General features: G+C 28.1%; 2 protein-coding genes across 2 annotated transcripts; one reads left to right on the forward strand and one right to left on the reverse strand.

Moving 5' to 3' along the window:
• Nucleotides 1-293: 293 nt before the first annotated feature.
• On the forward strand, nucleotides 294-2,390 carry LOC107608559 (putative aquaporin NIP-type). Its single transcript, XM_016310321.3, has 5 exons — nucleotides 294-416; nucleotides 540-761; nucleotides 1,654-1,851; nucleotides 1,973-2,034; nucleotides 2,204-2,390. The coding sequence occupies exons 1-5, from the start codon at nucleotides 294-296 to the stop codon at nucleotides 2,388-2,390; spliced, it is 792 nt and encodes a 263-aa protein (XP_016165807.1).
• Nucleotides 2,391-2,677: 287 nt separating this feature from the next.
• Nucleotides 2,678-6,788, reverse strand: LOC107606755 (uncharacterized). Its single transcript, XM_016308781.3, has 2 exons — nucleotides 6,281-6,788; nucleotides 2,678-3,744 (listed from the first exon to the last, which is right to left on the reverse strand). The coding sequence occupies exons 1-2, from the start codon at nucleotides 6,568-6,570 to the stop codon at nucleotides 2,880-2,882; spliced, it is 1,155 nt and encodes a 384-aa protein (XP_016164267.3). The 5' UTR covers nucleotides 6,571-6,788; the 3' UTR covers nucleotides 2,678-2,879.
• Nucleotides 6,789-10,330: the final 3,542 nt, after the last annotated feature.

Raw genomic sequence — 10,330 nt, forward strand, 5'->3', positions numbered from 1 at the left:
ATAATAATATTATAACACATTGTGCAGTTTGGATTAGATTAGATCGGTTATGAAAAGTAGATCCGAAATCTGATCCGATCCAGCAGTTTGTAAAAAATAGAATCCAATCAAATCCAAATTAGTACGATTTTAATCGGTTTTCGGTTTGGATTGGATTGGATAAGCAGTTTAATTTAGATCAATTTGATTTTGAACATCCTTAGTTCAAACAAACCCTTAAAACCCATAGAACTTCTTTTAAGCCTCCTCTATTTCTTTGATTCTCTCAAACTGTATGCTGCCCTGAGACAACAATGACCACCAAGGCTGAAAGCATCCACGAAGAAGAGATGTCAAACATGGAAGAAGGTGAAAGTGTAACCAATTGCATGCAATTATGTTGTTCATCAAACTATGTGGTAACCTTGGCACAGAAGGTCAGTGTCTTCACCTATTAGCATAATGCTTACAACATTAATATATGTACAAGATTAACTATTATGAGAATGAACAGGTTATCCTATGGATAAATTAATTTGAGTTATTATAACAAATAATAGGTGATTGCGGAAGCAATAGGGACATATTTTGTGGTATTTGCTGGGTGTGGTGCTGTAGCAGTGAATAAGATATATGGCTCTGTCACGTTTCCAGGCATTGCCATAACATGGGGTATGATTGTTATGGTCATGGTTTATTCTGTTGGTCATGTCTCTGGAGCTCACTTCAACCCTGCTGTTACAATCACTTGTGCCATCTTTCGCCGAATCCCTCTTAAAGAGGTAACTTCTTTTTATCTATGGATTTTAATTATGTATAGATTTTATGATTGAAATCAATGTTTAAAATTACTGAAACACTTTGAAATATTTCCTAATTTTTCAACTACTATTATGTATAATCTCTTTATGTAAGTTGTCATTAATGACTATTTATACAAAATATCTTCATGTGAATATAAAATATTTTTAAGGAGTTAATATTCAATTTAGTCCTAAAATTTAAGTCAGGTTTAATTTGATCCTTAAAATTTTAAGTGTCTCAAATTGAACCTCGAAATTTACAAGCGCTACTCACATTGATACTTAAGCTAATCTCCGTTAACATGTGTTAATTTGGTATATTAACTTGTTGTGATTAGGATTTTTTGTCCATGTTCCATGTGATCAAAGATTTATTAGAGCTTTAGAAACTTGATTGTTTTTTCTAGAGGTGCAAAATTTTCAAATTGAACTTGTTATTATTGTATTCGTGAGGATGCTGAAGAGTCAATCAAGTTTCTAAGAGGTCTAGTAGGTATCAGTCACATAAAATCTAGACAGAGTTTAAATCTTAGCAAGTTAACGTACAAAATCAACCTACTATTCACGTAAATCAGCTCAAAGACTAAGGTGAGTTACTATTATAAATTTTGGGATCGAATTGAGCCAATTATATTTTAGGGATCAATTTAAGTTTGATCTCAAATTTTAGATGCCAAATTAAGTATTAACTCATTTTTTAAGTATCTAAACTTTCATTCAAATATAATATCCAAATTTTTTATTTTCTATTTTTTGTCCCTAACATTGATTGAATTAGGTGTTAAATAATTAGTTTTTTCATGTAATGCTCTAATTTGCTTGGAATTACATGACATGTAACACTAGGATAAACATTTCTATGCACGTACAGGTGCCACTGTACATTGTAGCTCAATTAGTGGGATCTTTGCTAGCTAGTGGCACATTGGTCCTCCTTCTTGATATTACACCAAAGGCTTATTTTGGAACCGTACCAGCTGGATCCACCAGCCAGGCCTTGGTTGCCGAAATCATCATCACCTTTCTCTTGATGTTTGTCATCTCTGCCGTTTCCACGGATGATAGAGCGGTTAGTTAATTATGCTTTAATTTTGCATGTGTTTTTGTTAATTATTATTTGTATGATACTATTAGCATGATATTCCAATAAAGCTAAGCCTCCTTTTCTTGGGTCTTGATCAATTTGGCAGGTAGGTCACTTGAATGGAGTTGCAGTTGGAATGACCATAATGTTGAATGTCTTCGTTGCAGGGTAATGCATTAATTAGTTTAATCTGTTGATTTTGTTATACATATAACCATGTGTTTTTTTCTATCAGCATAAGTTTTCGGGACAAGTAATCCTACGACAGAGTTAATGTTAGGATTTTAGTTGATATCCTCCAAGTTAAGGTTTGAAGGTAAAAGCTTTGTTGTTGCAGGCCAGTGTCAGGAGCTTCGATGAACCCAGCAAGAAGTATTGGTCCTGCTCTTGTGAAACATGTTTACAAAGGGTTATGGGCATACATAGTTGGTCCAATTGTTGGAGCCATAGCAGGAGCATTTATTTATAACTTTCTTAGAGCCATAGACAAACCAAAAAGGAGAGAAGAGATAGGCAATTCTTAAGTAGCAGACTAGCAATGGAAGAGTCATAGTTAAATCAGCATTGCTAAATTATTATTTTTCTTTTTAACTTTTAGGTAGGACATGAATTAATTTACTGCTAGTAACCTTTATGCAGTATATTAGTAGATATGTGGCCTATTGTTACTTGAATGCAATAATATTATAATCTAGATATCTTTGACATTTTAATCGAATTGTTTCGTTAAGATTATAAGAAGGTTCATAAATCAGCAAGCCAATTGGTAGCAATAACTAACATTGTCAATAAGCATCTCAAGAATAATAGATTGTACAAAGATCATTCACTATTATATATAAGTATATGTACACATTTTTTTCAACGTTTTATTTAGTATTTACAAACTTTGCATAAAAGCCAATCTCTAATCCTCTTAAAAACTTGAGTTATCAACAAATTCTGTTGTGCATACGTATATGATACAAGATAGGAACAAAGGATACACAACAATAACATTCCGAACCCCAAAACTACCAATTTAAAGAAACCTGAGAAGCACAACTAGTAATAGATAAATCACTTGGGGTGGATACAAGTGCTGCTCTTTGTTGTAAGTGTCTCAAACTTCTTTCCATGCTGACTTGGACCATCTCTGCCAGCATCTTCTTAGCTTTACCATCAGCTTGGTCATCTTTCCCATCAATTTGTGATATGAGGTTGCAAACTATGTTCTCTATTGTGTTAGGCTCAGTTTCTGATCTTGGATTAGGTGATTCTCTAAGTAATTGCAAAAGGGTGTGTGCTTTTGGCTGAGACTTTTCCGTCCCTTGAACTGTGAGTTCAAGAAGTCCAGGAATAACACCTTCCCTTAGGATTGGTTCTCTGTATTTACACCTATCACTCTCGCACATTTTCAATAATGCTCCAACAGCATGTTCCTTACCCTGCTTTGTTCCACTCTCAAGAACTTCAACAATTGCCAGAACCCCGCCTTCTTCGCATGTTAGCGCAGTCCGGCACTTGTCATAACCAACCAATGACTCTACCAAAGCACAGCATTTCTCTGCTGTTTTCGAAGATTTCTTGCATGGTTTGAGAAGGCGGATTATTGAAGCGACCGGATTGGTTTCGAGGATGATGTCGAGGTTATCAGAGTGTGTTGATAAATTGGAGAGGGCCATTAATGAATCAGCTTTAGCTTGTGGTGTTCCATCTCTTAGAATCTTTACTAGAAGAGGAATGGCACCAGAAGAAGTGATAATTGGTTTGTTGGTTGCAGAGGCAGAGAGAGTGAGCAATGATGCACTTGCATATTCTTGCATGTTTGGATTTTGTGACTTTAGGAAACTTACTATAGGTTCTAATGCACCTGCTTCTACAATGCTAACTTTGTTCCTGCATTTGATAAGACCAGTTCCAATTTATGAAAATTATCTAGCAGAATTCAATTTGAAGAATCTGATGATCCCAAAATTCTATTATGACAACATAAGAAAATTAAGAGAAAATACAGGTCTATATTTAATATTCATTTCATGTAATAATAATTAGAATGATCATATTTGCGTATATTTACATAGAAGTTAGTAAAGTATAAAAATAATACTTACTTTTAAAATAAATACGTCTAAACACGAATGCTGTGTAAAAATACAAAAATATTTGATAATAAAAAAAATTAATAAAAATAATTATAACTTATCTTATTTAATATTTATTAATTATTACTAGAATTAATAAATATTAAATAAGATAAATCTAAATTTTTTTTCTTTCCTAACATTACCAAAAAAAATATATCTCGAATCTACCACCACTGAATGGTTAACACCACATGTCCACATTAAAGGCAAGGACATGCATAAACCACAGTCCACATATCCTAACTCATTATTTTAGAGAGAACCAAACCATGCATGAAATGTTCAATAATAATTAATAGAATTTACCTAACATGTATCTTAAGGACACAAGATAAAATTATTATTAGTAGAAGATTTTAAAGTTTTTATTTTAATAAATACACAACATTTACATTGGAAACTAAAATTTTGCACTTTTTTTAATTACTTCAATGATCAATATTATTTATTTGTGCTCTTAGGATATATATTAGCCAAATTTTAATTAATAACCCAAAAAAGTTTTTTATTTATAAGTTATATGTTTTTTTTTTATGATATTTCTTAGTCCGACAGATTAAAAATTAATTTATTATGAATCGAAACTCTATCAATAAATTATCACATATACAACACAAAAATTATAAAATTTGCACTGTTTCTTTTTCTTTTCAACTTGAGAGTAATCTCTTAACTTTTTTTTTGCAGCCTCCAGCTTCTAACAATCTACCTAATGTTACTTTGTTATTAAATAAAACTAAAGAAAGTTACCCTAAAAAAAAAAAAGACTAAAGAGAAGGGACCGCATATGATAAAGGACTTGCATTAATTCCATTTTTTATAATTAAGGTGAAATTTTAGCCTCATCAAAAAATGGTATAAAGATTACTTCAGATAGAAGACAGAGTCAAAAAAGGAGATCGAAAAGAAAGTGCATCTTGTGAACCAGAGAGAAAAACATGTTTCTAATCGGATAAGCTTCTAAAGTTCTACTACTACCCTTAGAGCATCCAATTCTTTCTTGTTAAACAGGATACATGATGCATCCAAAACAATGATAAAGTAAAGAAACATAATTACATAAGAAAAATATATATGATAATTTTTTTCATCTACATAGCATCGTTTGATTAAAAATTATATAGTGATGACTGGAAATAACAGCAAAAGGAATAAATACTAGTAATAATTATTCCGATAAAATCAGAAGCAGAAAAAGATAAAAGAAGAGAACAAACTAAATTCTTTTTGTCCTTTCATATATGATTATACAAACACATACCGTTGGTTTGCGAAATAAGCATTTATTTTTGTCAATCGAGTTAGGTAAAACCTTTTGTATTCTATTAAATAATCATGAACTACGACGATAAATATTCTTCTTGATTTGATATTTTTTAATATGTGTATCATTTGACTCATGACAATAATATAAATTACTTTATATTTAGTTTTATGCATATAAACTAATATAATTGATGGTTTTCATGCATCGCATATCATATCAGCATATGCTTCACTACAATATGCACCAAATCTCAAGTCAAATTTAGCGACAAGACAGCATTAAAATTAAAATTAATTACGTATTGAAAAAAGAATAATATTACATATTTAAATTTTTTTATTATTAAATCTAATTAAATTAATAATAAAATTTTAAATAATATTATCTATAATTAATTTTTGTTAATATTAGATAAACTTAATTAAACTTAATTAACAAAAACATTTACATGTGTAATATTATTTTTCAAAAAATCACTGCCAATAGATTCAATTGTACGCAAATAAAAGTCACCTTCATAAGTTAAGCACACACACTGACACTGATCTAGATATTACAATTTACATAGATACAAACACTCACATTTATTTAGTTAGTTTATTCAAAATATAAATAATTATGAAAAGGTATGAGTATAAATTAAAATAGTACAGTAATAATTATGATGACGAGGGTTGGAAATTTCTTTTATTGACGTCACGACTATGTAATAATTTTTTATATAGTGGCATAGTGCCATACTAACAATTAATTATGCATATAAGTATTAAAGTATATAACGTACAAGAGTCATTTTAATATAATTATGTTAGGAACTTAGGATAACTTAAGTGTTTTAAAAAATATTACGAAAACTAAAATAATATTTTAAAAAAAATATCAGTTTAAAAAAATATTATTAAAATATAAAAAATATAACTTTAATTTTAATAACATTTATAAAATTATCATACTAAAATCTACCTAAATATAATTAAATGGAATGAAATTAAAAATACAAAGACGCTACATCCGCACGTACTTTTCATCTTTGACGGCAAGGTTAAGCAAGGCGAGAAGGGCGGACTCGCGTGACTCGGACGAGTCAACTCGGAGCATTGAGACAAGCGGGCGGACGGCGTGGCGGAGCTGTCGGCGGCAGCACGGTGATTTCTTGGTGAGGCGGCGGATGTCGCAGGCGGCCTGTATCCTCAGGTCAGCGTCGTCCTCCTCCAGCAGCTGCAGCGCCCGTCGTACGGCCGCAGGCACCGACGTTGCCACGTCCTCTTCAAAGTCCTCTCCACTACAACCACTAGGACCAGCACCCTCCATTTGTAGGGTATACCCTACAAATTAGAGAGAGGGAAAGAGAGATTTGAAGATGAGAAAGAAAAAGTAAAAAACAGCAGCGAGAGGTGTGTGTGTTTGGGAGAAGTTGGCGTTAAGCAACAGTTATGAGACCAATATAAGTAGTAGAGACTAGGAAGAGAGAGAGAGAGAGTGAGGGCTGTTTTTGATGGTTGAGAATTGTGTGACTTATGAGTTATGAGAGATTCTTATCATTACTTTTTTTAAGTATGGATTTAGAGAAATTTTAAAGGATAATGGATTTTAATTTATTACCAAGAGTACTAAGGAGTAATTGCGGGGTAGTTAGATACTAAAGTTGATTTGGACTAGACTGGTTATGTTAGGAGGCTGAGAAGTTGTGAATTGCTTAGTGTTATTTTTTGTCGTTGAATGTTTGGCGCTATAGCTACCATCATCATGCACCATAACCAGTATGCACATTCCACGTGTATGTGTTAATTGGCGTGATGGTTAGGCAATTAATTATGTGGTATACGGTGCAATTAAGAGATGTTTTCATTTATTTTAGTCAGATTAGTATGTACTGAGAGGTATAATAATTCAATTAGCAGTTAGGTACAGATGACACAGTTGGTTTCAACTTTCATCTGGAATTATTGCATCTAAACCATATATTTTGCAATGAAGTCTATGCTTATGAAAAAGTGCTAAATAATGAGAGGGTTTGTAAGTTAAAACATACATAAATCAACTATTCCAAAATCCAAAGTAAACTATATATCCCAACCAGGATTGGCTTTAAAAAAGTTATCTTTTTCTCAAAAAAATATTTTACATTTAGATAGATTTTATAAAAAATAAATATTAAAACTTCTTTTATTTTTTTTAAAAACAAAATTTTATTAACTTTTTAGAAAAACTAATAATTTGCTTGTTTTAACAAAAGTGTTTAAAATTTAATAAAAGAACTTTATTAAAAAACAATTCAATCAATATTTTGTCCGAATTTTGCTTCAACAGAAGATGTCGACTAAACTTGTATCAATAATATCAATTCGAAAAGCAGATACGACTTTTTCTATAAGTTGTTCTTAGGATTTAGAGATCGTGTCTAATTGAAGTATAAAAAAATAATTATTATAAAAAGGAAGAAGTAAAAAAGAACAAGTGTAAAAAATAAAAAATAAAAAATAAAAAATTATAAAACTTGTATTAAAATATATAAAAATTAATAAGTATTTGAAAAAAATGACACAATTTAAATAATAATAAAAATATAATTAAAATGAAAGAAAGAAAAATGGAGTCTTTCAATATTTCTATAATTCCTGACTCATATTTCCGTGCGTAAGCGTGATTAGAAATTTTTAAAGTGTGAAAATAAATGGAAGCTCTCTGCCCTTTTAACTTTTTGGAGAAAAAAATTCTAAGGTAATTGATATAAGGTGAATTATATGGTAAATATGTAAATTTATAGATTTTTTTTATGGGATAAAAGGGAGATTGAAAAAAGTAGGACCTACACTTTGAATAATAATAAAATAATAAAAAATAACTATAAAAAAATTTATTTTCTTTCTTTATACCACTTCAATCTATATAGTAGAATGGCTCAAAATATAATTGTAAACTTTAATAATTTTAAACTTCAAATAATCTTGTACCTCAAATAAATTTAAACTCTAAATAATCTTGCATCTCAAACAAATTTAAGTACTAAGCATAAAATAATTTAATTACCAAATTTAACTCATTCTTATTTTTTCCAACTATAATGTATTTTTTTTATATATATATATATAATTTTCGACTTTAACGATGAATTCTTTTCGTCGGCGATTATTTGTGCCAAATTTTTGGCATAACACTCAAAAAATCCAATTCGAAAACAAACACTTAGTGTTACAACAAACACTTAATGTTACAACAAAAATCAGATTAAAAAAATCATCATCTTTTCACCAAAGAAACCACAACTCTATTAATAATTGGCCTACGGTGACTTAGCTTCCGTATATAGGCCATGCCAAAGAGCTTGTTAGCTTTGAGCTTTTTCTTTTTCTCTCGCTTATCGTTATCACTGAAAAAGATAAGGTTAATTTAAGAGAAAATTTCACTGTCCTCTTTTGCGAGATGTTAAAATGATACTCCCCTCCCCTCTATTTTATAAATGTACATTTCTCTCCTTTCTAACTTTAAAAAATCTCCTCTTTAATCTATTTTAAATTTTTTGTGTTAACTAATATTAACTTTATCTATTTTTTAAGAAAAATAAATTATTTTTTAAAAAAATACCCATTAACAAAAATTTTATTTTTTATTATTAAATTTTGCTTACCAAAATATCTTTTAATAAATTATTTTTTATTGATTAAATTGTATTTTTATTAAAATACTTTTAAAAAAATTAATAATTAAATTATTTTTTTAAGATACTTATCCTTCAATAATTTTTAATTATTAAATTGTAATTTTACTAAAATTTTTGTTAACAATTATTTTTATATTTTACTATTAATTTTTGATATCAATATATATTATTTTAACATTAAGTAAAAAATCTTATCACTGTTAATATATATAATAATTAATATATATTGATATTAAAAAATAATTTTACTAAAATTTTTTATTTAATATTAAAATAACATATATAGATATCAAAAAATTAATAGTAAAATATAAAAAAAATTGTTAACGAAATTTTTTTATAAAATTATAATTTAATAATTAAAAAAATATTGAAAGATATTTAAAAAAATATAATTATTAATTTTTTTAAAAAATATAATTTAATCAATAAAAGAATAATTTATTAAAAGATATTTTGGTAAGCAAAATTTAATGATAAAAAGTAAAATTTTTGCTAATGAGTATTTTTTAAAAAAATAATTTATTTTTTCTTAAAAAATGAATAAAGTTGACATTAGTTAACAAAAAAAGTTTAAAATGGATTAAAGAGGAAGTTTTTTAAAATTAGAAGGGAGGAGAATGTACATTTATAAAATAGAGAAGAGATGAGTGTCATTTTAGCATCTCGTAGAGGAGGGGAGTAGAATTTTCTCTTAATTTAATTATATATTCAATAACAATCACAAAATTTAATTAGACACAATGTCTTATGACCAAAATTTTATAAGAGAATGCATTTTGGATGCTCTATCGGAGTTTTCATTAAATATTATTGGATCAGTCATTTGCAATTTTGCAGATCGGAATCCAAGAATCTTACATGAGAAGTCGACTTTAATATAAAATCGGATAAACTAAAGTTTATATGAAAATTTATTTGATAAAGAGAAAACATTATTGTAATTACAAATTCTTTATAAATAGGAGTGAGTATTAATAATTCTTTATAATGTCTTTTTTATCGTAAAAAGAATAATTTTCATTCTTCATTTAAAAATATTCTTGATCATAGCATAATTTAATTTATATAATTAATAAAAATAATTTTAAAAGATATAAATATAACTAATATGATTATAGTAATAACAAAAAATATTATTTTTTTATAAATTACAAACGATTTTTATATTTACCAAATGACTTGCGTATTTTGTTTAAACTTTACATTTAGATAAATATTTAGACTATACATATATATATAAAAAAAGCAAAATTATTCAATCTCATTTTCATATTTTATCTTTTTAGAAAAAACAAAAATTTAGCTATTTTTATAAAATATATATTAAAATATAAAATATACATAAAAAATTATAAAATAAAAAGTATATATACAAATACCACTATAAAAAAAATGCTGAGTAACGTC

Source organism: Arachis ipaensis, chromosome B7 (genome assembly GCF_059453495.1).
Source record: "Arachis ipaensis isolate K30076 ecotype BB chromosome B7, ASM5945349v1, whole genome shotgun sequence".
NCBI classification, from domain to species: Eukaryota; Viridiplantae; Streptophyta; class Magnoliopsida; order Fabales; family Fabaceae; genus Arachis; species Arachis ipaensis.

Coding starts and splice junctions, on each gene's coding strand:
- LOC107608559 (XM_016310321.3), top strand. CDS start 294: ATGACCACCAAGGCTGAAAGCATCCACGAAGAAGAGATGTCAAACATG. Junction 417..539: donor TGGTAACCTTGGCACAGAAG/GTCAGTGTCTTC, acceptor AACAAATAATAG/GTGATTGCGGAAGCAATAGG. Junction 1,852..1,972: donor TTTCCACGGATGATAGAGCG/GTTAGTTAATTA, acceptor TCAATTTGGCAG/GTAGGTCACTTGAATGGAGT.
- LOC107606755 (XM_016308781.3), bottom strand. CDS start 6,570: ATGGAGGGTGCTGGTCCTAGTGGTTGTAGTGGAGAGGACTTTGAAGAG. Junction 3,745..6,280: donor CTTGCCGTCAAAGATGAAAA/GTACGTGCGGAT, acceptor TATCAAATGCAG/GAACAAAGTTAGCATTGTAG.